Here is a 23,327-nt window from a genome sequence, read left to right as displayed (position 1 = left end):
GATCGCCGAAGCTCGCTCTCGTGGGCGGGCGTCTGCGAGCGTGGGCCAATGTTGCAAGATGTTGCACAGGGGCTCGGATTATCGTTACTCTTATCAGCTTCTCTCTGCGCATCTGGCATTGAGCTCTCGTGGTTTTGATGTTTACCCAGGCATCCGCTGACAACCGAACATGCGCCACTTTGCACTGGCTCCAGTCGTGCTTTTGAAAGGTTCTTGGCCCAACACCCAGGCTGTCAGATATATTTACCTCCAGATCACGTTCTCCTGGGCAGTCGGAGACAACTGCCAGCCAGACGCCGACTTCTCAAAAAACTTTCGTTCTAATCAATCATCGACATCCCTGCGCAATCGTCTTTGTTGAGGCACTTTCCCAGCGCTTGACACCCGACTTCGCCGCCCGGCGGGACCTGCTTTGTAAAGATAGGCCAGATGCAGGCCTAACCGAAATGAATGCAACCCATCAACGTACACGGCTCACGATCAACTACACCAGACCATCGCACTGCCATCCGCGCCAGCGCTGACAAGCCAAGGCTGTCGGGGAACCCACTTTACCTGCAATACGCCTAGTCCATCCTTAACTTCATGTCCCCGCAAGATTTTGAGAGGCACGATCAGCGGGTCCGTCATCAGGTCATTGTAAACCCTGGCATGGAAGATCTGGATAGATCCGTCATCGGACGATGACGCGAACAGTGGATATGTTGGATGGAATTGGAGCGACCGGATTGCCCTTGTGTGATACCTGGGAAAGCGAGCAAAAACGCCGAAATGAGCCTTCCAGGTCATTCTGCATACAGAAAGCCCGTTTGCGCTCACCGTAGAATTTTGTATGGCTTGTCGCTCAGCTCGAGATCGAACCAGCAAAGCTTGCGATCGTAACCTCCAACAATTACATGATCGCCCGAGGGATGCACATCCATTGATGAGATCCATCTTATACCAGGCATTAGGGTCTTGAGGAGCTTCTGCTCTGCTAAATTGTACAGTCGGACATAGCGCTGCGTCTAATGAAATTGTGACATTGAGTTTCATTGTAGTGGCGGCGTATGTCAATCCGAACTTACGGCGACAAAGAAGTGTGGTTTTGAAGGGTGGAATTGAACCAGTTGTACGGTGCCCTTGATTTTCTTGAAAGGCGCTTGCGAATGTCGCCGTGAAAGCTGGTGAACCCATACCCCACCTTGACTTTCATTCGTTGCTAATACCCGATTTAGCATTCCGCTTGTGTCAGAGAAGGAGTTTCCAAAGTAACACTTACACACGGACGCAAGGTAGTCACCTTTGCGGTGCCACGCAAACTGCTTCGGCAGGCCCGAACCAGATGAAAGTTCGATCGTTAGCAATGCTTCATTTTCCCCGGATGAAAATGAAGACGTCCACTTGATCGATGATGGGGTGGGCGGAGGCAGGGTAGCGGGAGCGAGAATAGATTGCGTCAAAGACAGCACAGCTCGTGGAAGGTTTGGTGGCACAAAGAATTGCAGCTTCTCCTCCCTATAGAACAAAATTAGCGAGAGTTAACTTGCTTAGGACAAGCTGGAGACGCACGTTCCGACCACGAAGAAAGCAACGTCCGTTCTGGGACACCATTCCACTGTGCCAATCTTGCCATCAAGCTTCCACCGTTTAACCGCGCGACCGACAATCACCTCCCAAAGGATAAGATTGCCACCTTCATCGCCACTTACGACCCATGACCCGTCGGGACTGACGCTGACGCATCGCGTTCGTCCCTCAGTATGGGCAACCTTGAGCGATTTATAGTTCGGGAAAGGTTTCAGACTACTCGGCGAGGGAAGCTTGGGTATCAAGCTTTCGGGATCAATGTTCAGCTTTTTGCGTTGTATGCGAGGGGCGAGGTAGAGGTCGAGCTGGCGGTTGAAGCGCTCCTTGATAAAGCGGTCGTATGCTGGCACCAGACGCAAAGCAGAATACTTCTGCGGCAGGTAGTCCTGCTCGCGGTCTTCTGGTTCGGCTTCTTGCCATTTTTTTCGCTCTTCCTCTGCAGGAAGGTACTCTGCTGGAGGATTGTAAGATTCGGAGTGGGTAGGAAGGGAGGGTTTAGGTGCGGGGAGAGGAGGGGCATGCTCTGACGGTGCTTCAGTCCATATGTCATAGAAGTGTTTGCCGTCTGTGGCTTTTGGTTTTGAAGGTACGATGCGGCCTAGGCGAATGGCCCGTACAATTTTCATAATCTAGCAGCAACATGAGTACTTGCTTATATGCAGCGGTAACTCGAAACAAAGCAAACCTTTTTCTTCTCCCATTTACTTGCGAGCCACCGTCGTTTGGGTTCAGGTGCAGCGGACAGAGGCATGACTTCCTCCTTGCCCTTGCCCGTAAACCATTCTACAGTTGGTTCATAGGGATTGTAGTCCCCATCTGGGTTTTCTCCTGCCTGAAGTCTCCGAATGAGATCAAGTTCCTCGCCCGTCAGGGGCTTGTCCATTTGAGCATTCTTGTCGAATGCAGATTGCCTGCACTTTTCTTAGGAAAAGTAGGAGCTGAAACATGACAGTGACTACGCACCACGCTTGCGGGTCTTCGACAGTACTCAAGAATTTATCCAATTCGTCACCGAGAGCTGGTCGCAGGACCCGCCTGCCGTTGATATTGTAGCCAATATGTGGCATATCATCGTACCAGTGTAATGGCACATTTCCTATACGATTAGGGTCCTAAAGTTGGAACTTGTCAGCGAGGGATATGCACTGCAGTGAAATGTTGTGGAACACACATCTTCCGTGGACGAGTCGGAGTCGTAGTCAGGCTCAATATCAGGATATACGCGTTTCGGCTGTCCAGTAATGTCGGATACGATGGTCTTGGGTTTTGGGAACACTCCAGCATCTGAAGTGCTGTCCGAGACTGAGTCGTCTTCCTCTTCGTCTTCTTCGTCCTCATCGTCTTCTTCGTCTTCATCTTCCTCTTCATCGTCGCTACCATCTTCAGCATCGTCCTCGCTGTCACTCCTCGCATCTATCTCGGGAAACTCCTCCACCTCTCCATCATCCGACTCGTCCTCGCCTTCCTCCTCATCGCTCGGCAACTCCAGTCCGACCGTTTCCGGGAAAGTACTCTTCACAACTTCTGGCTCGGCGTCAGCTTGCTTTCTCTTCTTCCGCCCATTTGTGACTTCGGATACGGCCATGTCCTCGGGAGATTAGCGTCGAGTAGCACAGACGTTCGTAGCCTTTTGCGCGTTAGGCAAAATGACGGGAAGGGGGCATATTTTTCGAGATAACCACGTGACTCGTGCCAGATCTGATCGGGAAAGGCAACAGCACGCGAGGGGTGCGCGCCTCAAGCTCATACGCCCGAACCGTCAACCATGGTTGCATACGGCGGAGGTACGCCCACTCAAATGTGCAGAAAACAAAACTTGCTCATGAAACGGATGTGTAGATGAGGTGTCAGCACTAGTCCTGGACATTGGCTCGTCCTCCATACGCGCCGGATATGCGGGGGACGACACTCCAAAGGCCATCGTCTCGTCTTACTATGGCTGGAAGCCAGACGCGTCATCTTCTGCCAGCGGCGATGTCCAGATGGATGAAGCGTCGGGGGAGAAGCAGAAGCAGGAGGGCGCCGAGGCGGGGGCGGACCAGTCCACGTCCAAGTCGGCGAGCAGCAATGCTAAGCTCTACCTCGGTCAACACGGGCCTTCGATATGGCGCCATGGCATGGAGGTCGGGAACCCACTCCAGGACGGCCTGAGTGCGTCTTCAATGTCTCTGCGACGACCTTGCGAGCTAACAGTACTTCTGCAGTCACCGACTTCAACGCCGTCCCGGCGCTCATTTCGCATGCCCTGTCAGACGTCATGCGCATCGATCCCACAGAACACCCCGCACTCGTCACCGAGCCTGCCTGGAATACACCAGCTAACCGCGAGCGGATGGCCGAGATAATGTTCGAAGAGTTCCAAGTCCCTGCGTTCTACATCGCCAATACAGGAGTTCTCAATGCGTAAGGGTATTCTATGTAATCCAAAAACCAGCCGTCTCAGACTTCACCATAGGTTTGCGGCAGGCAAAGGCTCCGCGCTCGTTATTGACGTTGGTCACCATATGGCCAGCATTACCCCAGTCGTGGACGGCTTTGTCCTTCGTAAAGGTAGGACCATAGTAACCCATTGCAAAGAATGCACAACTAATGTTCGTTTGTAGGGCTTGTATCGTCTTCCCTCCCAAAATTCGTGCACGCGCGCGCCCATCACGTTCTCACCAACCCAACACAAACCCGCCCCGGTGTCGCACTCTACCCTCATCAACTTATACTAAGCAAACAGGTAAGACGTTTCTGCTTACAACAATGGACCACTAACGCACCTCCCATGAAAGCCGGTCGAGCCATCGGCACCTCCTCAGTTCACCCTCAGAGAAGATCGCGTGGCGGGCACGACGGACACATGGCGGTCCTGGTACGAAAACAAGGAAGTCGACGAGTGGATCCAGACCGTCGCCGGCGTCCTCAACCAAGGCTGGAACGAGCAGTACGTCTCCCCACATTCACCCCACTTATTTTCGGAGCTTTACCGAACCTCCCAATTCTCCCCAAAGGGCCGCCGCCGCCCGCCCACTGCGCCAATACGAGTTCCCGACGGGCTACAACACCTACTTCGGCAGCGAGCGCTTCCAGATCGGCGAGGAGTTCTTCCACACCTCCCCGCAGATGGCCGCGTCGAACCCGAACATGCCCAAGAACATCCCGAACCTCCTGAGCGAGTCGCTCCGCGCGTGCGACCGCGACCTCCGCCAGGTCCTGCTCGGCAACGTCGTCCTCACGGGCGGAGGAAGCCTGTTCGGGGGCTTTGCCGAGCGGCTCGAGGCCGAGCTGTCGAGACAGTTCACCCATGTGCGTTTTGCTATTTTATTTATTATCATTTCATTTCTTCGGTGATATCTGACTGATGCTCGCCGGTCCTTCAACACAGATCAAGATCCACGCGCCCGGAAATCCGATAGAGCGACGGTACGGCGGCTGGCTCGGAGGCAGCATTCTCGCCAGCCTGGGCACGTTCCATCAGCTCTGGATAAGCAAAGAAGAGTGGCAGGTACGTTTTGACTGCTTTCCCTCGCCTCACGTTCTTCTGATTGATCGAATTCACCGCGATGGTTTTTAGGAACACGGCAAGGCCATCGTCGGTCAACGATGTAAATAAACGTATCTCTCGTCTTTTACTATATCAAATTTACACAGCATGCTTGAATCAAACCTCGAAGATGATGCGTGATGAAAGTAACGCTCAGACGTGTTTCCGATGTCTCACTAAACACGCAGCATCTGTTCAGCAGATTTTATGTAAAATAAGCTTGATGCGTGATGAAAGCAACACAAAAGTGCTTCTAGTCTTGCAACGTGCACGCATCAAACAATTCCGTTTTCAAAGCTTCTTTCATTTTTCAGGAGCATAAGAACTTCGATACAGTAGTTACAAGCCAGTGGGACAAGCCCAACCAGAGCAATTAGGAAGCACTGCTTCCTCTCGCTCGCCTGATGTCCGTCTACACTACTACTAACTACGACTGCCGCTGCTACACCATCCGTCCAGCTTCACAGCCCCAAAACACACTAGGCGAAGAAGGAAAAGGGAAAGGTAGCCGTACGTCGCGCAAATGTGTGATGAGGTAAGGGGGGGAAGACGGAGGAGAAAGAGACAAGTTGAGTAGCAGGTAAGGATTTTTACCAAAGCAGGCGAGATATACATATTTATACGTGACGATGGGATGATGTGTTTGTGCTACGTTCCTCAAGCAAAAACGTTCCGACAAAACACGAGCAGCAGATATACGCAGACAAGTCAACACAAGACCAAGAACAGGATGGGACACAAAGGAAGGTGTGTGAAGAGGGCATGCATGGTACGATACGCAGATTCCGACGAAGCAGGTCGAAGAAACTGATGGAAATGCTAGCACTGAGGTGTCCGTTTTCCGACGTTGCGAACGGCCAAGTCAAGACAGACAGAAACAGGGGAAAAGAACAAGAAAGCAAACGCAGGATCATATCTTAACAGACGATTGGGGCGAAGCGGGCGGACGTGCATCTACTGGGCTTCCACCAGGGACCCGCGGCGCTCGCGAGCGCCCATGAGCACGCCCAGACCACCGATCGCCTTCCTGCGAATGCGCGTTGCAAAGTTCTTCGGGCCGAGTTCGTCCGTACCCGAGGGTGGGCCGCGGGGCTGCCTGACGGGCTGGCCGCTCAGCGCCAGCCTCTGGTTAACGGTGGCGCTGACCATCGAAGGCACATTGATGGTGTGCGTCGAAGGCAGACCAGCGCGGCCGAGGCCGAGGCCTTCGTACAGCTTCTTGGACACCTCTTCGCGCGGCGAGAGCGGAGGAGCATCGAGCGACGAGTTCGAGTTGGGAGTAGTCGGGTTCGACTGCGAGCTCGAGGTCGACGACGTCTCCTCGTCCGTATCGATGGTGACAATGACTGGGATGTCCTGGATAGGAGCCGCAGCAGCAAAACTGAGCGGGCGAGGCCGGGTCCTGCCACTCGCACTCGGAAGACCCGGAGGGGAAACAGGGTCGTTGGGAGGGGGTGTGATCCTCAAGCTCGGTGTCCCGTTCATGGACATGGAGCGGCCAGGAGGGGATGGGCCACGACGCCAGGAAGCTGCGGCATCCGACTTGGAAGGCGCAATGCTGTTAGGGTTGCTGTTGCCATTGCCCACGGTGGTGCCACCGCTGAGCGCATTGATCTGCCTCGGAGGAGAGGAGCTCTGAGGGAACGGCTCGAAATCCTCACGAGGAAAATCGAATCCTGCAGAGGATTGGCGGCCACCGAACTTGCCATTGAGAGCAGCAGTCATGGGAACCGGATCCTCATAGACGGGCGGAGGTGGAGAACTGCTAAGGCCAAGTTGGAGCTTCAGCATGTCCGCCTGACTGGCACGGCGCGTTTGAGCATTGTTTGCGATGTTACGGAGGTCAAATGCGGTGTTAAGAGGACCAGCGGTGGCAGGGGGGTTGAAGGAGGCGCTGCTGCGACGGTTTTGGTTGGCCTGGATGTTGTTCATTTCCATGTTCATCTGTTGACGGAGAAGCTGTTCAGCCATCATGGCCGCCTGGTTACGCTGGGCTTCGGCCTGAGCAGACTGTGTTTGGGCATGGTTAATCCAGTGCTGGTGGTCGTGTGAGGACTTGATACTTGCCTGCAACCTCATGATCTCCAACTGCATCTGCTGCATCTGCTGCTGATAGGCTTGGGCCTGAACGTCAGCAGCAGAGGGCCGAGTGTTGCTAGAGAACGAGGGGTTGAACGGGACGCTGTTCGGGTTGAGAGGGCGCTGGCTGCCCTGGTAATGCTGCTGCTGCTGCTGCTGTTGATGCTGTTGCTGAGCGAACCTGTTGTTGGGACCGTCGACGGCGGCAGTCATGGGTCTGGAATTGTACGAGTTGCTGTTGATATACATGTTCTGCATGTTCTGGGAGAGGATATCTCCGACCTGGTCCATCTCCTCTTCCTCCGTGAAGGGGGAGTACTGGTAGTTGGACGAGGAGAAACGAGGCACGTTGAAGGAGCCTGTAACGGAGGCGGTGTGGGGGACATTCATGGAAGTGGAGCGAACACCGCCGGTGCGGAGACCGCTGAGGAGGGAAGCACGAGGGTTGGCGGGAGGAGCGGTGGACATGATTTGAGTTGTCGGGTGCGTGGTAGAGAGCGATGAATGAGGGTCGACTGTAGACCTTCTAGGAGTCGGAATGGAAATATTAAAAGGAGGCAGGTACTAGACAGATAGCAGGAGATGATACAGCTTTGTGAGAGAGGAGGGTCAGAGGTACGATCGAGAGCAAGGGGGATAGTAAAACCAACTTGAAGGTATAAAATGGGTCTCACGGAAAGGTGAAGCGACTTTTCTCTCTCCCTGAGAGCTGGATAGACGTGGACTGCGAGGGATTGAATAAACAGAGAGCCCTGGTAACCAAAAGAAGGAAGTTGAAGTGAAATTTATATGATATTGTTTAGGAGTAGTTTCTGGATTCGTGGAGAAAATGACAAGAGAGTAAGAGAGCAAAGAAACGATGTGCAGTCTGTGGTCGAGGGAGAGAGAGAGAGACCTGGGAGCTACGACTGGTTCCGTGACGCCCTATTGATCTCTCCACCAGTGGCTATCCCCCTGGTCTCAGGACCCCGAGAGGACCCCGGTCTGACTCAACAACGACGACATACATTCCTCCTACATTTCTCCTTCCGTCACCGCACGATCGCTCCCGTCGACGACCGCATATCCATTGCCATCGCCATTCCTTTCCACATCCCCAAATTCACTCTGCCTCTCTCCCTGCCAACCACCCGCGGCTCCGATAACTGTTACCCCAATCCATCCTTAGCGTACACGTGTAAGCCCCTATGGGCGCAGTAGCCCTGCCTCTATTGTTTTTGTTCCCCACCAGTCAAAAAGGAAAATCACCCATCTCCTTCCGTTTTTGTGGTCCCTGCCTGCCTCATCCCCCTCAGTGTTCATAGATGCTTTTTCGCACTCGCCCGTACACGTGTATCGAACACTGGGCTACGAATAGCACTGTGTGCCGTATGAAACGCATTCAACGCCGTCTGAATCGCCGTTGTCAGTCCAACCAGTCTATAATCAGGCTTTTGACTGCCACATGCGCGTCCGATGCAACGGGCTCACCTTGACGTAGAGCTCCCATACGTCATGGAAGAACAGCCGGATCCCCTCGTCGTTTTTGCTCTCGTGCAGCAATATGAACTTCATGTCTGCCATCATCAGTCTTCGATACCTTCCTGAGTTTATCAGTCAAATGGCCGTACTTCCTGGTGTAACAAACGCGGACACCGTCCATTCGTTGAACTTGTCCACAGACTTGAGATACCTAAGCCCAAGGTCCCTTTCATCATGCAAGCACATACGAATGACATGCGTGCTCACATCGCACCGTCCCTGCGCATGACATCTTCGATGGCATCCAGGCTCGCGTTCGCAATCATCTGTATGACGTGCCGGTCCTGTCCACCCCCCATCTTCACGCCGCTCCCTTGGACGTAGTGCGACTGTGTCATGCTCGAGGCCCCCGAGAGTGCTGTGAGCGTCCCTGCGAACGCGGAGGTGGACCATGTGGGCAGATTCGCAGACAAGGGCGACGCCGCCGCAGCTTGGGCCGGCTTCGTTGAGTAGTGCGTCAGGCTGTACAGCGGCGTGTCTGAAGGCGAGAGCAAGAACAGGTGGTGCGACATCGTATTGGAGAAAGACTATAACACGCGTCCAGTCAATGATGATGGTGGAAAGTATAGGGGCAATTGTCAATATATCAATCACACGGCACGCACGACGCGACGCGCGCCAGCCGAGAGCAGCCTGAGTAAGTCCACCAGACTCTACCAACGGCCAGCGTCATGTCCACCACCATCCTCCTCGCTCGTGCTGCTCTTGGTCGCTCTCTGCTTTTCTCGGCACGATGCTCGCAGCCAAGCGGTACTCTTGGGGCTTACTTCACTCGCAATAGCTTTGCCCAAGCGAGACACTTCAGCCTGTCCCATCTCGTATTCTCGACGAGCAAGCTTAGCCTTTCTCGAGGCCTCGTAGCCACACCATCCCACATAATTCTTCGGGAGAAATGGACCTTCTCTGGTCTCGTACAGTTTGCTCGAACAAGGATCCGTGAGGCTACGCACAGAGACTACCGCCGCTACGGCGGGTCCTCTGGCGGCGGTCCGAACGGCCGGCGTACCCTGTTCAACTTGCCCGAGAAGCAGCTCATCATCTACTGCATCATTGGCCTAAACGTCTCTGTATTCATGGCATGGCAGGCGGCATCGACGGCATACGTATGTGACCCCATCTAACCGTCCGGCACGGGCTGTGATAAATCCACTCGCATGCTTACCACGGCCCGTTGTAGCGCGGAGGCGACCCGTCGCTGCTCAAATTCATGTACAAGCACTTCACCGTCAGCTACGAGAACCTGCGCGCTGGCCGGATGTCCGTGTCGTCTCGCTCGCCTCACCGTTGGAGACAACACAGCTGACTTGGCCATTGCCCTTTTCTCGCACTACCAGATGGACAGTGCTCACCGGCGCGTTCTCCCACTCGGACACGAGCCACGCGCTCATGAACGGCCTCTCGCTCTTCTTCATCGCGCCCTCGGTGCTGGCCCTGCTGAGCCCACCGCGCTTCCTGGCGCTGTACATATCAGGTCCGTGCAGAGCCAGCTTTTGACATACCCTTCGTGTCCAAAACTACAATATCTGACACGCATACTTGGTGTACAGGCGCCCTCGGCGCAAGTTTGACCAGCATCCTGTGGAAGCGCTACGCTCAAATCCCAGATTTCCCCTCCCAAGGCGCCAGCGGTACGTCACACCATATCATACTATCGCGTCCGAGCCGACCGCCTCGGTTTCGTCACGTCTCTGACCTTACGTTCTCCGTGGCACTCGCCTCGCGCGTTTCACAGGCGCCATCCTGGCTAGCATTGCCTACCTCGCGTGTGTATCCCCCCGCACCACATTCTACATCTTCTTCATCGTCCCGTGCCCGGCGTGGGCGCTGTTGCCCGGGATGCTCGCGTATGATGGGTACATGGCCTATTCGGACGCTGTGAGTGGATGTTATCCATGCTCTCGCGTCTACTCATAGCTCAATGTTCTCATTTGCATAGCGATCCCGCACGGACGCGGCCGGCCACGTCGGGGGCATGCTCTCGGGAATTGCATACTTTGCATCTCGGATGGGAAGATTCATGATTCGCTAGAGAAGTAATAGATTTTAGGAATCATGTCGTACTGTTGCAATATCCACTGATCTGTAACTACCCTTCGCTCTGATGGTTTATACATCCTTCGTTCCTTAGGCCTTAATTTCTCACCCGAGGCCGAATGCACCTGGACCCGGCGGTAACAATTAAGCGCGCTGATTATTGCATAGTCTTATTGAAAATACAGAACAGACCTTGACAAAGATGCTAGAGTTCGTAAATATGATACAAGAAAGCATGCAAGACGACAAGAGATACCGTAAAAGCAAAAAGCGTGTGCATCCTTTAGCCAAGGACGCCGATTGACCAGAGCTCAGTACTAAGCGCCTCAGAAGTCTGCCTCTCGTCATATTGAGAACGGAACGGACGCGCGGACGAGCCCATGCCACCGCTTGGTCACGGTCGCCCATTCCGGCAAAAACTCGAGCACCTCCTCGAGCGCCGGAATCCGCGCACCGCTATCGCCTCCCCCAACCGTCCCGCTCTCGTATTCATCCCACTGGCACTCTACACGACCCGTCACCTTCTCCGACTCGCCATCTTCGTCCTCGGTGGTGTTCAAGTCCGGTTCAGCCCAACCGACAATGACCTCTGACTCGCCACCAAAGTTACGGTTCCAAACACGGGCCTGTCGAACGCCCTGCTCACGCGTCATCGTCATAGCCTTTTCGCCGTTCACGCTGAGCGAGGTGAGCGTGTGGTTGTCGAAGTAGAGTATGCAGCCACGCGAGTTGCGTCCCTTGATATTGAACCGTGCGCCTGCTTCTACTCCCGAACCAGGCGCTTCGATGCGAGTAGCGGTCCACGAGACCCAGGGCTCATTTTCGCCCTCGTCCGCAGAGGCGGAGGAACCAGGATAGGGAGCGTATCTCCCGCCAGCGTCCACCTCCCATTCACAGACGTCCAGACCAAGCTTGTCGCCCGCCGGCTTACAGCTAACGTTTCTCCCATGTGCAGATGGTAATTCCGGGACAATCTTCTCTGAAAGCCATCCGCTCGGCCCAAGCAATGAGGTAGTGACTATCGCTCCAGAATGCACAATGTCGACGCTCTGCGAAAAGTAGACCTTAAGCGGATCCAGGTAATTGAATGGGAACACAGCCCAGGTATAAGCAGTCGAGGCCACCAAAACGAGGAAAACGAGAACAGTGAGAGATCGGTGGATTGCCATGCTAAAGGGCGCAATCGGGAGGACGATGAAGAGTGCAAAGGTAGCGATTGGGGCGTAAACTGTAATTGTAGAAGTACAGAATTGATTCCATCAGTAAGCATCCCAGACACTAAAGGAACGAACAGGCTCAACGCACCGGTGTAGGGTGGTAGTCCATCTGTAAGAATTTGGTTCATCGAGTACATCAAGATGATCGCAACGTGAACCATTAGAATCACTGGGAGTGGCACCAAGACAAGCATTTGTAAGATCCACCATCCAATCGTGCCCGTGTCGTCTTCGCCGCCAGTCTGTCTTTCACCGGCCCCGGTTTTGATCTGACGCTGCTGAATAAGCGGCGTGATTTCTGTTGGTGCCGTCTCAACGAGCGTGCCCTCGCCAAGCGTGCGCGTGGGGCTTCGTGCACTGCGGTCCGAGCCGCCAGCATCCTCCACGGATGTCGAGACAGCGTCATATCGGACACCTCTCACGTATCTTGTGCCTCCTGCTCCCTCGGCATCTGCGTCCCCGACTTCACCATCCTCTTCGCCGCTTATTCCGGTCGCAGCGCGGCGTTTGGACGATACGAAACGAGTGTACGTCAATGCTTCGGCGACGCCAAGTATGCTCGCAAGGAGAGCAGCTGCGTTCCACGTTGCAAGTAGGTATATGCCCCCGGCGCCGTTTTGGCGGAGACGCACAGTTCCGCCAACGAGGAGAATCCAGCTGAAAACATATGTCTGGAGAAGCATGCTCAACTTCTGCTGCTCAATGGGAAGGGCTTTGGTGAGCGGTGCAGAGATGGTGAGTACTGTGGTAAGGTAAGCAAGGGATAGCATGGAGACAAAAACGAATATCGGATGGGAGTGGACAGCCTGCAAAGGTTCCCGTCAGATTTTGTTCATGCTAGGAAACGTAAAACACACGAATGGGTTTAAAATCACATATCCAACCACCAACAAAACTTGCAATCCTGCGCCAATGACCAGTGCCGCCCAAAACTTGGCCCAGCGCCAGAAACCACGAGCCCATCTCCGTAAAGGAACAACGATCCTCTCCATTATAGGTCTGTCACCTCCAACATCTTCCGAAAGTTGGCGACCGTGGCGGAGGTGCCTTCCCATCTCAACGATGCTTTCCGAGTATACAAGCGCAAGGAGGAAAATAGGGCCTACGACGAGCAACACGACATTGATGGTAAAAAGAGTCTCGTTCCTGAAATTTACGAGAGCTGCGCCGAAGACTGAAGACGTCCTTAGTGCCCAGACAACGGGTCAAAGAAAGACGAGGAGCTCACGTTCAAAATACGTGTGCTTGTCCTGTTGCGTGTGCGCACCGGGACCCACACCTTGACTCATGCCTTCGTCTCCAGTCCCCGCTAGCGTAACACCCGCTCCAAGTGTAGCTTCCATCATGGCCCAAAGCGCACGCCCACCCCCGGCGATGCCGATGATGGAGTCATGTTTGGTGTGGTACCGCGCACGTCCGCGGTAGAACGCAAAGTCGAGGCCTTCCATTGCGTGTTTGTACACGCTGTAATCAGTGTCGGAGCGGATTGAACCGCCATTGAACACATCAGAGGAAACAATGTTTGCGTGAACATGCGTCGTATGGTCGGCAGACCAGACATCCACAGGGGCATTATCTGTGGTGCGGAACAGAAGTGGGCGGCTGGAGTTCGGGAGCTTAGATATTATTCGCAATGGCTGCTGTAAATGACATACCCTCCGGCAGCAGCACCCTCGAGATTGATGAACACGTCGGTCAAGTTGGACCAAGGATGATTCATATAACTAACGACAACCCCAATCAGCACGCCTTCACGTAATAAAACTACAAACTCACGCATATGCGCCATTCAGTCCATCCTCTTCGCCATTGTTGATGTTAAACACAACGGTTCGGCGAGGTCTATTCGCAGCAAAGTACGCGACTAGCTGTAGGAGCGTCGCCACGCCCATGCCATCGTCCGTCGCGCCCGGTGCAGTCGACACGGAGTCGAAATGCGCTGAGAAGAGTACGCCACTTTGATCCGAACCGTCGGACTCGGTACCATCGATTTTGACTAGCACATTCCGACCCTCGTGGTAGACAGCATACGGCTTTGACGAGAAGAGTCCCGATGTCCAGGTGGCAGAGGATGAGAGGTCGTCGATCACGGTAACATGCCTGTGCCCCTTGGCGATGTTACTGACGCGGTCAAGAATGAACGTTCGGACGAGGTCGTTGGCATGCGAGTTGTATGGGTGTGGGCGAGCGGCAATCTAAGAGGGTGGGCAGTCCATATTTTACATTTGGGTTTATATTAGTATTGTGTTGTGGGGAATTGATATGCATGCGTATGCACCTCGTGGAGGTCAGCCCACGCCTGGTCGAAGTTAAGGCCATTCTGGTGCTGAACCGACGGGACGACAGGCAGATCATCTGTCTCAAAGACAGATATGAAGACTGCAAGATAGACAAGGACGAGAAGGACGGTGGTGGGTATCGTCCTGAATGCGAAGACGGCGCGAACGCCGTCCATGACAGTCATTATGAATAGTCAACGAGCTATTCAGCGTCATTGTAAGAACGTTTTTCTGAACGACGGAGGGCAAACCATACCTCGGTACGGTGTCAACGTCGACGTCCAGTGGCCGTACCGTTGCTGGGAGCTGACGGTCGGTGGACAAGTTTAGGCCTCGCCATCTTCGGCTCTTCCGCTCATATGACGGCATCACCGCCACACACTTATGCCTCCTATTCTCGAAGCTACACCGCTTACCATTAGACCTTCTATTAAAGCTTCAACCCTATTCTTGTACATTCGTTGAGCCAGTGCTCCATGATCTTGTCGACGCTTGCAAGTCTCCGGCAGGCGGAACCCAAGCTCAGTTCGAAGTTGTAGTGAAGATGAAAACACAACGATTGGGTATATATAATTGCAAATCTATTAAAACGAATACTATGCCATAAACATATCACCATGGACGCAAACGGAGCAGAAAGCGTGGCCGTTTAAGATGGCAACATGTAGGAAGAAGATGAAGTGAGCAAATCACTCCCAGACCAAGCCTCGAGTTCCAAAATCAAGCCTTCCTACACACTCAGCTGCTAAGCATCCGTCGGCCGCGTCTTGTGAGGCGTATTCATGAGCTTGTCCAGACGACCCATCTGGCCTTCCAGCTTCGTCATGCCTGCAGCGTTCGCGTTCACGTCCACCGCACGTGCACCGTGCTTCTCGAAGTAGTACGTTAGCAGATTCTTCTGATACTCCGACAGCCCGTCAAGGAGAGCAAATAGGTGTGTTTCGTCGCGTAATACCATCTGGGCGGCAATGATGGCCGTTGATGCAGCTTCTCGTACCACCGGGGCGGACTCGTTCAAAGCCTAGAGGAATACCTGGTCAGATCATTTCTCGGCAGGTAAAGATTTAAAAGCTGCTTACAGAAAGGAGAGTCGTTTTCAGACGAGGCAGTTCATCCTCTAGAATCTCAAGCGGGAGGCGCATGATAAACTTCGCCAAGGCGATGAGACCAAACGCATGGGTGGCATCCCTTGAGCTAACATCTGCGGATGGTTCTGCCATGAAAGTACGCAGACTTCCGTGGAGTAGGGTCAACCCATAGACTGGCTCAGCGCGGGCGCAAAGGCCATCACGTATGGTCTTGGTCGCCTCTAGGACCTACAAGGCAGCCAGAGATAAGCGCGAGCCATCATCATGCTAATGCTAGAAGACGCTTACGTTGAGTTGGTTCGAGTATCTAACTTGGAAAATCGCAGTGAACATGTCTGCTTCTTGACCGTCCAGGAACGACCCTTGGTTCGTAAGTATCTCCCATAGGACAATGAGAGCATACTCCAAGGTTTCTGCAGACTGCGAAACTCGTAATCAGCAATGTTTGAAAACTGCAAAGATTATTCTCACTTTAGACGGATCGAGCACCTTCAGCAAAGCACCAAAGAGTCGACCGAACTTCTTATCCTTGGTCCATAAATTCGGAATAATAGGACCAACATCACGCTTCGGAAGTGTAGACAAGAAAGGGGACGTTGTGTTGGGCAAGCCCAGACCAGGACTCAACGGGGATGTTATATCTGGTGACAGAGGATTGTTGCTGCACAACTGAGCCAGTTTCTGCAGCACCCGAACACTATTGTCGCCGTCTTCCAGCAAGGATATATATTCTTCAAGCTCCGCGGCACGGTCTGGAACGTTGACAGCCTTCAACGGTGTTCCGGTATCAATGGCTACATGATCATCGGTAAAGTGAAGCAGTAAGCTTTCGGTAATACCTGTTAGAAAATTCAAATTGTCATACCAGACGTGCGCTTCAGCCACCAACTCGACATGTGTGACTGGTCCTGCAACGGCTTCAACAACGAGTCAGCCCCGTTGTTCGCTGGCGCCGCCGGACTATTCTGGAACGCTGCAGCCTGGCGGAAGATGGATGCATTGCGATTCACAGGCGTCACTGGAGGGGGGCCGAGACTTCGAAACACCGATCCTGCGTTCTTCGCCGCTTTCGGCGTCTGGTGCGTACTTCCAAGGAGTAGTGAGGACGGGATAGTGGGATGATTACCAGAGTCCTTCTCCGGATCGCTCAGCTCCTCGAGAAGACGTTCAGCCGTACTTTCGGCCTGTTCGGCTCGAGCTCGGAGAGCATCTTCAACGGCAATGTCCGACTTCCCTTGGGACCCGTTCGACAAGGCGTTTGACGCCGTTTGTCGGGAATCATCTGAGCGCGGCGAGAATGAGGGACGCTTCGAGCGCGGTTCCGCGTTCTGTTGTTTCGGAGGGTACAACTTGTACGGAGTGGAAAACGACATGAGATTGTGATCATCGGCGTCAGAATCGCTGTCTGGTACTGGTACCGTAGTAGCGAGCAGTAGCTCCTCATCATCATCAAAGTCAGGGAATAGATTCGAAGCGCGAGCGAGCACAGGGACGGCGTTAGACTTGGATGGACGGAATGTATCCATGTTTGCGGATGGTCCACGCTGAGCAGGGGGGCGAGATAGAGGTGAAGATGGTCTGCGTTTGATACCTTGAGGTAAGTCTGATGTTGGCGACTCCGATGGAGACCGAGAGTAAGACGTCGTCACGGCTCCAGTACTCACCGACCGCGGCATTGCACCAGTGGTCATCATTCGAGACCTTGGTGAAATCGGCGGAGAGAGTGAAGGACGTGATGACAAGGTGGGATGTGATGATGCCAGAGCGTTGTGGCCATTGGTCGAACTGGATGGATCGAGAGGGGAACTGACAATGCGTTTAGCAGGTGGAGAAGCCGCCCTTGCAGCAGCGTAAGAAGTAGAGGTAGCTTGATGCCTGAGAGTGGGAGGAGCGTTGGCATTGGCCCTCTGCTTCGCGCGTGTAGCAGCAATGGCTGCGGCCACACTCTTCTTCGCTACCTTAGGCGTTTCAGTTGGAAGGTCTGGTACAGCGCTGGGATCTGGGCATGCTTTCTGCAATTGCTTGCGAGCGGTTGCGTCCAGAGTATCCATGATAATCATGCCTGGCTCACGCCAGACGTTTTCAAAAGACCAAAAGACCACACGTGCAGTCTCCCGTACAGCCGGATTGGGATCGTTAAGTGCTTTCTTGATGGACTTCTCGAGGATCTCAAGGCCACCAGAAGACTCGATATACGCTTTGGCACGGAATCCGTGCGTTTGTATGTAGTCGCTTATATGGGATACCATATAAGCTCGTGTCTGAACTGTCTTTTCTTGGAGGTGGTTCCAGAGTAAAGGGAGAAGCGTTCGTGGCTGAGATGACGTGTTCTTGAGTATAGTGATTACGGTAGCTTGTGACTGTTGAGCAATGATCTTCTTCGTGAAGCCTGCCATTCGCAACAAGTTGCTGTATAACGATTCACAGAAAGGATCTAGAGCAGTCCCAAGAGCTACAGCTAGCTCACTGTAGAGGGAGCAGGTGTTTGCAGCGACAGTGGTACGCAAACTATTCGACTTGAAATAATGATGTTTCATTGGGAACCTTATGCAAAATGATGGATTGACTTACAGTCTTGAACGAGTTCTGTATGAAAGGCTCTCTCAAACATGCAATAAAAATGTCATGATAGCGGTTGTGCAAATCGCCCTTGAGCATCCCTCGAACTCGCATGATTGCACGCTCTCTGGCTGCCCAATTGTGTTCGGTCTCCTTGCCCTAAAAATGAACTTCCTTCAGTAATTTAATCAGAACAAACAAGGCAAAGGCAGACTTCAAATGGTTTGATCATTGACGAAAATTCGTTCTCAAGATCTCGGCTAGATGTTATCTGCATTTATCTGAATGAGAATCGCATATCAATCAACGTGCCAAATTGAATGCTTACATAGACAGGCTCAACTGTGCTTGACCCCTCAGTTGGCGTGCCCACGGGCGGTGGTGGAGGAGATACTACGGCAGCTGCTCGGCTGGGAGGGCGACCGTGGCTGGTCACGCGCGACATGGATGAGGGCGGTTGCGTGGTCGAGGTAGTGGAGCTAGATGTTGGCTTTCGACCTGCCAGCAAGAGGCTCGGTGGAACGTATTCCTTCTTTGCCCCTGCATCGCCACTTTCCGAGCTGTCTGGAGTTCTGGCGCCGTTGCCTCGGCCGCTGACTAGCTTGGAGAGAATGTTATCCATGATGCCTTTTCTGACGTTCTTCTTCGTCATTTCCTTCTTCAAATCTGCCCGTGCAGCATCCGAAACACCGGGCCCTGTGAAGAGTTCGATGACAGAGGGCGAAGCAATAGCACGAACGTTTCCATCAGTATCTTCCAGCATTTCCACCAACATTGTCATGTATGGTTTGAGGGGGAAAAGATGGTGAGACCGGCGAATGTGCACCAAAGTAAGTAGGGACTTGAAGGTAGAATTGAGATGAGTAGCATGGCATGACGCGTAGGACGTACCTGTTCTCGAACTCTCCATACTTTGCTGCCCAACCCACTCTCCCTCATGTAGCGCTCGAAGACTGCCAAGGGGGGTTCTTGACCCCGACTTTGGTTCAACTTTGAGCTTGGTGTCCCAGAACGAAAGGCAAATCCTCCTATCAGGACTAATGCTTCTCGTGCTCTATCTCGTGCTTTTTCGCGATTATCGCCTAGTCGCTCGATAATGCCTGGAGCAGGGAGGAAAGCAGACATGGCGAGCCGGAGGTTGTTGAGATCAATCGATGAATTAGAGCTAGAAGAGGTGGATGTCGACATTGAGGTAGAACGGGCAGGCGCCGATGGGCCATGCCTAGATATGATGAGGGGGAGGAAGGGAGGAAGGGCAGACAATGTCGCAGTCGTCAAGTGCTGGTTTGCAACTCGAAGGCATGACTTGAGTGCTGCAACAAGAGGCTCTGCATCCACAATCTACTACAAATTTCAGCCATGTTTACCATAGCACGCACTTACATACCTCGAGCCCCGTCTCAAACTCTGCCTGCAACTTGTTGACAGCGTCAATCTTGCTATCGACATCTGAGACGCGCTCTCAGCTTTCGGAGCACCTAGATGCGGAACCTGGTGACAGGTACTGACCATTGCTCTTGCATTGGTTCACGAGCTTTTCGAGCCGCTCGGTGCTCATTTCGAGTACGTGTTCGTGAAATGTCGTGAGATGTGGTAGCAAGCAGAAGGGTGAGCAGACCGGCTGAGAAAGTGTCCGGCAGTGACACCGATCACTTTAGCTTGCCACCACATATTACATCATCACTTGGACTTCGAAACTCTGAATTGCAGAATCAACATTGCCACAATCGCAAGATAGCTTCAATATGGAGATGTATGTGAAGACACAGTGCAAGATCATGTCACAAGAACAGGCACAGGTCCAGGCTACATTTTCTCATTCCTTTACAAGCTTATAAGAGCTACAATCAGTGGTGTATTGAATGGCATATGCCCACGCGAGTTCTGTATTCCAGGAAACTTGAGGTAACTTTACGAATCAAGTGAAGCATATTCACACAAAGATCAGCTCATGGTGGGTTTATCAGAATGGCCGAGAGACTTGGTAGGATCAATGTGATCCCTAAGCCTTTGTTTCTGCGCTCTTGCGTCAGGATCCAATCGACTAAACAAGGTACTTTGGACACACCAGAACTTTCAACTCTGGGAAACCACCTTCCGTCTTTCTATCCCAAACCAAAGTTGCCTTCGCTTCGCCAGATGGGTCGGTAGTATGAAGCCACACACGAAAACGTCCTCCGGTATCCTCAGAGTTCAGGGGCAATAGCGACACTCCCTTGATTGCTGGAGGGGGGAAGGTGAGAAGTAGTTCTGTTGACACCCATGTGGCTCGGTGAAGCCTACAAGGGTTTGATTCGATTCATCACCAAGCAGTTACCAGAGGCATCTAATCAGCTCACCATCGGCACTGACAAACCGGTTGGTAGCAATCAAGGTTTAGGCCTCCAGCAACGTACCCGGTCGCAAAATTCGATTGTTACGGTTGGCGTTGGAAGAGGCGCCGGAGGGATGAAGTTCTGAGCTTCAGTAGGAGGAGTTGCGGACTGAGGCAAGTCTACTGGGCAACTAGCCATGATGAGATATCCTTGCACTATTCGGCAGATGTAGAGGGAAGATAATGTGCTTGAAATCTAGTTCTTGACCTTTGGATACCTATGATGAAGGGATGAAGGAGGGAGCTTGACTTGAGTATCGCCCGGAGATCTCGGAGGAATGACTTTATGCCACGTGATAGATATTCCTATTGACGCGTTGTTTACGCGAGGATTATCGCGCGTCTGACTCTCCTACTGACCACCACAATCTCCTCACCCGCTTCATAATTCTTACCATGGATCCTGATCCAGCCAACTCTCAAGAAAGCTCTCATTTGGAAACAATTTGGACTGTGCACGGTCTGTTGCGCTCTCAGAATCATGAGCCATGCTGAGACCGCCTTGCAGTGGAGGTCCGCCTCTCAGCCAAGTCTAAGCGCCGGTTCGACACCATCAAGAGTCAAGTCAAGGGCTGGCTACAGTCACTTGAATGCCTATCTATACCATCAGACCTCCATGGCTGGGAACAAGATCCTAGCCTCGCGTCATGCGTCGAACGCATCGCAGTTGCAGAATCCCCGTGTCCATCGTCAATTCTGCCATTATCCCAGATATCGCTCAACATACACACATATCAGCCAATTGAATCCGACTCCGTCGACGAATACACCAATGGAAACGATAGCGGGGAGGGAGAAGGTGTGCTAGCGGCCAGTGTTTGCGAGCTTCCTTCGACATCATTGGAGGGCCTCTGGGACGGCCTCATCTACTCCGACAACATCAAGCTAAGGCTGCTGGATTACATCCACGCCACTCTGATCCTCAGCGATCTTAACGTCGACTGTAAGTGGCACCTTCATTAGTCCGAAGTTCAACGTTCTGATTTATAGGCTTTTAGCCAACCTCGTTTCATGGAATCGTGTCGTCCTTCTGCATGGGCCCCCAGGAACAGGGAAGACTTCACTATGTCGAGCACTTGCTCAAAAACTCTCCATCAGAATGTCTCACCGGTAAGTGTTTTCAGCAACAGCAGTCAGAGTTCGTTCATAACTGGGGTCTCAGCTATTCGCAATCACGGCTACTAGAAATCAATTCGCACTCCCTGTTTTCTCGATGGTTCTCAGAATCCGGCAAACTTGTCCAGCGACTGTTTAACAATATCAACGAAATGATCGAAGATGAAGACTGTTTTGTCGTTGTCCTCATAGGTGGGCTCACCCGATTTCACCTAGTTTAGCTGCCTCATGAAGATTTAGATGAGGTCGAATCCTTGACTGCTGCAAGAGCAGGGGCAATGGCTGGAACGGAGCCGTCGGACGGCCTGCGTGTAAGAAATCAATTTCTCCCAACACATTTTACTGAAGGACGTCAGGCAGGTCGTCAATGCCCTACTGACGCAGCTAGATAAGCTACGACAGAAGAAAAACGTCTTGGTCATGTCGACGAGTAATTTGGCTAAAGCCATAGGTTCGTTGCCAGTGCTCTGTTCCTTTCAATCCCCTCACACTCATACTTGAACCAGATTCTGCGTTCGTCGATCGAGCAGACATCGTTCAGTATGTCGACTTGCCTCCACGCGAGGCCATATATGAAATCCTCCGGAGCTCGATATGCGAGTTCGTCGACAAAAAGCTCATTCAAGAAGCCGTGGGTGGTTTGCAATAGTTCTGCAACAGTATCGCTGAATTGAACAGGTTGTTCCACCTCTGAACGAGGCTCTATTCTACGAGGACACCGGCAATTACGCGCAACAAAATGACGGATCACCAGTGTCTACAGCGCCTCACACGGAAAGAGTCAAGCTCGGTCGCAGTCTCCTGACCCTCTCCGCACGGTGTAGAGTAAGTCTATTCCGAGTGCATGTTTCACAAATAGCTAATCTCTAAATTTTCCCAGGAATTAGGCCTCTCGGGACGGGCATTGCGTCGTCTGCCTGTCTTGGCTCTGGCAAGATACATAGGTCTAGGGGTGAGCAGCAGAAATGGTATCCTGGACAATGACTCTGGCAACTTCCACACCGACATCTATACATGGCTTGACGCCATGGGGAAGGTTCTTGACGAACGTGCTTCTACGCACGGGCAATTGTTACAATGACACTAGCATTACACCTGTCCCAGCAACTGGTTTCGCATGTTAGGCTAGTCGAACAGCAGATTTCTTGGCAAGTCTTCTGGCAAGGGACCTTACACCATGTTTTTCGGTAGTGAATCCATTAAGATTCCACTAACTACATGTGTGCGTTGCGGTGGAAATGTTACTTGATATATGACAGCGATTAAATGATATAAGTCTAAGCATGCAGCGACAGTGCAGATGACAGATAAACGACGGAGTGTCCAACCTCACGAAAGCTATGCGACGACGTCAGCCTGAGAATGAATCAGCATTGAATATTGAATCTCAACCAGCAACAATATCACATTTCCACATACCCGGGTTGGTGCTATGGTGTATGGGGAGGGGTAGGCGTTCCGTCTCCCAGCCCTCGCATGCCGCCTAACCAGCCGGAGCTCATGCGCGCCTTCGCCTGTGAGATCCGCTGTCTGTCCTTCCACTTGATAGCGACCTTCTCGCGCGTCGCGCGCGCGTCCGGCCGCACCTCGTATGCCTTCCTACGGAAATTGACAATTTGCATCCAGCGTTCGCGCGAGACGCCGACGCGTCGATTCTCGTCAAGTAGGTATACATTCTTGGTTGCCCATACACGCCGTCCGAGCCGCTCCTTGACGCGCTGAGTCGAACGTTCGGTCACGGTCTCAATGACCTCGCGCAACTCGGTGAGCTCGTCGATGTCGCGCCGGAGGAGGCGGATGTGGAGGTCCATGTCGAAGCGTTTAATGTATTCGGTGGGAGTTGAGGACGAGGGGTCATGTGGGAGAGCGTCAAGGTCGACATTTAGTATCGAATCGGTGGTGTTGTCCCATGAACGTGGCGAAGGAGCGTCTGCTTTCGAAGGTGCTGCAGGATAAGAGGGC

The 23,327-nt window shown here is 52.9% G+C and overlaps 9 protein-coding genes across 9 annotated transcripts; 3 read left to right on the top strand and 6 right to left on the bottom strand.

Moving 5' to 3' along the window:
- Positions 1 to 343: 343 nt before the first annotated feature.
- Positions 344 to 3,221, bottom strand: CONPUDRAFT_122945 (BOP1NT-domain-containing protein). Its single transcript, XM_007769786.1, has 8 exons — positions 2,741 to 3,221; positions 2,533 to 2,681; positions 2,255 to 2,480; positions 1,552 to 2,198; positions 1,262 to 1,497; positions 1,068 to 1,201; positions 820 to 1,007; positions 344 to 745 (listed from the first exon to the last, which is right to left on the bottom strand). The coding sequence occupies exons 1-8, from the start codon at positions 3,152 to 3,154 to the stop codon at positions 481 to 483; spliced, it is 2,259 nt and encodes a 752-aa protein (XP_007767976.1). The 5' UTR covers positions 3,155 to 3,221; the 3' UTR covers positions 344 to 480.
- A 93-nt stretch (positions 3,222 to 3,314) lies between these two features.
- CONPUDRAFT_103169 (brg1-associated factor b) lies at positions 3,315 to 5,222 on the top strand. Its single transcript, XM_007769785.1, has 9 exons — positions 3,315 to 3,353; positions 3,409 to 3,720; positions 3,774 to 3,972; positions 4,025 to 4,119; positions 4,173 to 4,294; positions 4,347 to 4,498; positions 4,566 to 4,860; positions 4,940 to 5,059; positions 5,129 to 5,222. Exons 1-9 carry the CDS (start codon positions 3,335 to 3,337, stop codon positions 5,165 to 5,167), a joined length of 1,353 nt encoding a protein of 450 aa, XP_007767975.1. The 5' UTR covers positions 3,315 to 3,334; the 3' UTR covers positions 5,168 to 5,222.
- Positions 5,223 to 5,384: 162 nt separating this feature from the next.
- Positions 5,385 to 8,042, bottom strand: CONPUDRAFT_136768 (uncharacterized protein). The gene is made up of 2 exons (XM_007769784.1): positions 7,166 to 8,042; positions 5,385 to 7,108 (listed from the first exon to the last, which is right to left on the bottom strand). Exons 1-2 carry the CDS (start codon positions 7,643 to 7,645, stop codon positions 6,053 to 6,055), a joined length of 1,536 nt encoding a protein of 511 aa, XP_007767974.1. The 5' UTR covers positions 7,646 to 8,042; the 3' UTR covers positions 5,385 to 6,052.
- A 57-nt stretch (positions 8,043 to 8,099) lies between these two features.
- CONPUDRAFT_103164 (Sedlin) lies at positions 8,100 to 9,262 on the bottom strand. Its single transcript, XM_007769783.1, has 4 exons — positions 8,906 to 9,262; positions 8,788 to 8,849; positions 8,648 to 8,733; positions 8,100 to 8,568 (listed from the first exon to the last, which is right to left on the bottom strand). Exons 1-4 carry the CDS (start codon positions 9,208 to 9,210, stop codon positions 8,476 to 8,478), a joined length of 546 nt encoding a protein of 181 aa, XP_007767973.1. The 5' UTR covers positions 9,211 to 9,262; the 3' UTR covers positions 8,100 to 8,475.
- Positions 9,263 to 9,875: 613 nt separating this feature from the next.
- CONPUDRAFT_54971 (uncharacterized protein) lies at positions 9,876 to 10,727 on the top strand (the record flags this gene model as incomplete). The annotated part of the gene is made up of 5 exons (XM_007769241.1): positions 9,876 to 9,955; positions 10,033 to 10,169; positions 10,246 to 10,326; positions 10,431 to 10,573; positions 10,635 to 10,727. Coding segments are annotated over 5 exons (534 nt in total), but the record flags the coding sequence as incomplete, so codon positions are not given.
- A 349-nt stretch (positions 10,728 to 11,076) lies between these two features.
- Positions 11,077 to 14,413, bottom strand: CONPUDRAFT_54548 (uncharacterized protein; the record flags this gene model as incomplete). The annotated part of the gene is made up of 8 exons (XM_007769208.1): positions 11,077 to 11,960; positions 12,038 to 12,400; positions 12,473 to 12,755; positions 12,807 to 13,123; positions 13,178 to 13,551; positions 13,605 to 13,673; positions 13,726 to 14,144; positions 14,228 to 14,413. 8 exons carry the CDS (start codon positions 14,411 to 14,413, stop codon positions 11,077 to 11,079), a joined length of 2,895 nt encoding a protein of 964 aa, XP_007767398.1.
- Positions 14,414 to 14,790: 377 nt separating this feature from the next.
- CONPUDRAFT_143692 (uncharacterized protein) lies at positions 14,791 to 19,489 on the bottom strand. Its single transcript, XM_007769782.1, has 11 exons — positions 19,385 to 19,489; positions 19,263 to 19,324; positions 18,767 to 19,216; positions 18,204 to 18,716; positions 18,090 to 18,146; positions 17,888 to 18,034; positions 16,182 to 17,832; positions 15,788 to 16,110; positions 15,605 to 15,736; positions 15,308 to 15,544; positions 14,791 to 15,249 (listed from the first exon to the last, which is right to left on the bottom strand). Exons 1-11 carry the CDS (start codon positions 19,431 to 19,433, stop codon positions 14,974 to 14,976), a joined length of 3,897 nt encoding a protein of 1,298 aa, XP_007767972.1. The 5' UTR covers positions 19,434 to 19,489; the 3' UTR covers positions 14,791 to 14,973.
- A 330-nt stretch (positions 19,490 to 19,819) lies between these two features.
- CONPUDRAFT_122925 (uncharacterized protein) lies at positions 19,820 to 20,388 on the bottom strand (the record flags this gene model as incomplete). Its single annotated transcript, XM_007769781.1, has 4 exons — positions 19,820 to 19,891; positions 19,944 to 20,154; positions 20,215 to 20,222; positions 20,272 to 20,388. The coding sequence occupies 4 exons, from the start codon at positions 20,386 to 20,388 to the stop codon at positions 19,820 to 19,822; spliced, it is 408 nt and encodes a 135-aa protein (XP_007767971.1).
- Positions 20,389 to 20,625: 237 nt separating this feature from the next.
- Positions 20,626 to 22,626, top strand: CONPUDRAFT_122923 (AAA-domain-containing protein). The gene is made up of 9 exons (XM_007769780.1): positions 20,626 to 20,709; positions 20,758 to 21,192; positions 21,248 to 21,359; positions 21,412 to 21,557; positions 21,606 to 21,676; positions 21,726 to 21,816; positions 21,872 to 21,996; positions 22,044 to 22,190; positions 22,246 to 22,626. The coding sequence occupies exons 1-9, from the start codon at positions 20,646 to 20,648 to the stop codon at positions 22,444 to 22,446; spliced, it is 1,392 nt and encodes a 463-aa protein (XP_007767970.1). The 5' UTR covers positions 20,626 to 20,645; the 3' UTR covers positions 22,447 to 22,626.
- The last annotated feature ends 701 nt before the right edge of the window (positions 22,627 to 23,327 follow it).

This window comes from Coniophora puteana, assembly GCF_000271625.1.
Source record: "Coniophora puteana RWD-64-598 SS2 unplaced genomic scaffold CONPUscaffold_5, whole genome shotgun sequence".
Lineage (NCBI taxonomy): Eukaryota > Fungi > Basidiomycota > Agaricomycetes > Boletales > Coniophoraceae > Coniophora > Coniophora puteana.
This window is presented reverse-complemented; position numbering and strand designations above follow the sequence as displayed.

Coding starts and splice junctions, on each gene's coding strand:
- CONPUDRAFT_103169 (XM_007769785.1), top strand. Junction 3,721..3,773: donor CCCACTCCAGGACGGCCTGA/GTGCGTCTTCAA, acceptor GTACTTCTGCAG/TCACCGACTTCAACGCCGTC. Junction 4,499..4,565: donor AACCAAGGCTGGAACGAGCA/GTACGTCTCCCC, acceptor TTCTCCCCAAAG/GGCCGCCGCCGCCCGCCCAC.
- CONPUDRAFT_103164 (XM_007769783.1), bottom strand. CDS start 9,210: ATGTCGCACCACCTGTTCTTGCTCTCGCCTTCAGACACGCCGCTGTAC. Junction 8,850..8,905: donor ATGCGCAGGGACGGTGCGAT/GTGAGCACGCAT, acceptor CCTTGGGCTTAG/GTATCTCAAGTCTGTGGACA. Junction 8,569..8,647: donor TATGGGAGCTCTACGTCAAG/GTGAGCCCGTTG, acceptor ACGGCGATTCAG/ACGGCGTTGAATGCGTTTCA.
- CONPUDRAFT_143692 (XM_007769782.1), bottom strand. CDS start 19,433: ATGAGCACCGAGCGGCTCGAAAAGCTCGTGAACCAATGCAAGAGCAAT. Junction 18,147..18,203: donor GCACAGTTGAGCCTGTCTAT/GTAAGCATTCAA, acceptor AGATAAATGCAG/ATAACATCTAGCCGAGATCT. Junction 16,111..16,181: donor GTGGCTGAAGCGCACGTCTG/GTATGACAATTT, acceptor ATGATCATGTAG/CCATTGATACCGGAACACCG.
- CONPUDRAFT_122945 (XM_007769786.1), bottom strand. CDS start 3,154: ATGGCCGTATCCGAAGTCACAAATGGGCGGAAGAAGAGAAAGCAAGCT. Junction 2,199..2,254: donor GTAAATGGGAGAAGAAAAAG/GTTTGCTTTGTT, acceptor TGTTGCTGCTAG/ATTATGAAAATTGTACGGGC. Junction 1,008..1,067: donor AACCACACTTCTTTGTCGCC/GTAAGTTCGGAT, acceptor CAATTTCATTAG/ACGCAGCGCTATGTCCGACT.
- CONPUDRAFT_122923 (XM_007769780.1), top strand. CDS start 20,646: ATGGATCCTGATCCAGCCAACTCTCAAGAAAGCTCTCATTTGGAAACA. Junction 21,558..21,605: donor TTTTGTCGTTGTCCTCATAG/GTGGGCTCACCC, acceptor ATGAAGATTTAG/ATGAGGTCGAATCCTTGACT. Junction 21,817..21,871: donor TAATTTGGCTAAAGCCATAG/GTTCGTTGCCAG, acceptor TACTTGAACCAG/ATTCTGCGTTCGTCGATCGA.
- CONPUDRAFT_136768 (XM_007769784.1), bottom strand. CDS start 7,645: ATGTCCACCGCTCCTCCCGCCAACCCTCGTGCTTCCCTCCTCAGCGGT. Junction 7,109..7,165: donor TGGAGATCATGAGGTTGCAG/GCAAGTATCAAG, acceptor GCCCAAACACAG/TCTGCTCAGGCCGAAGCCCA.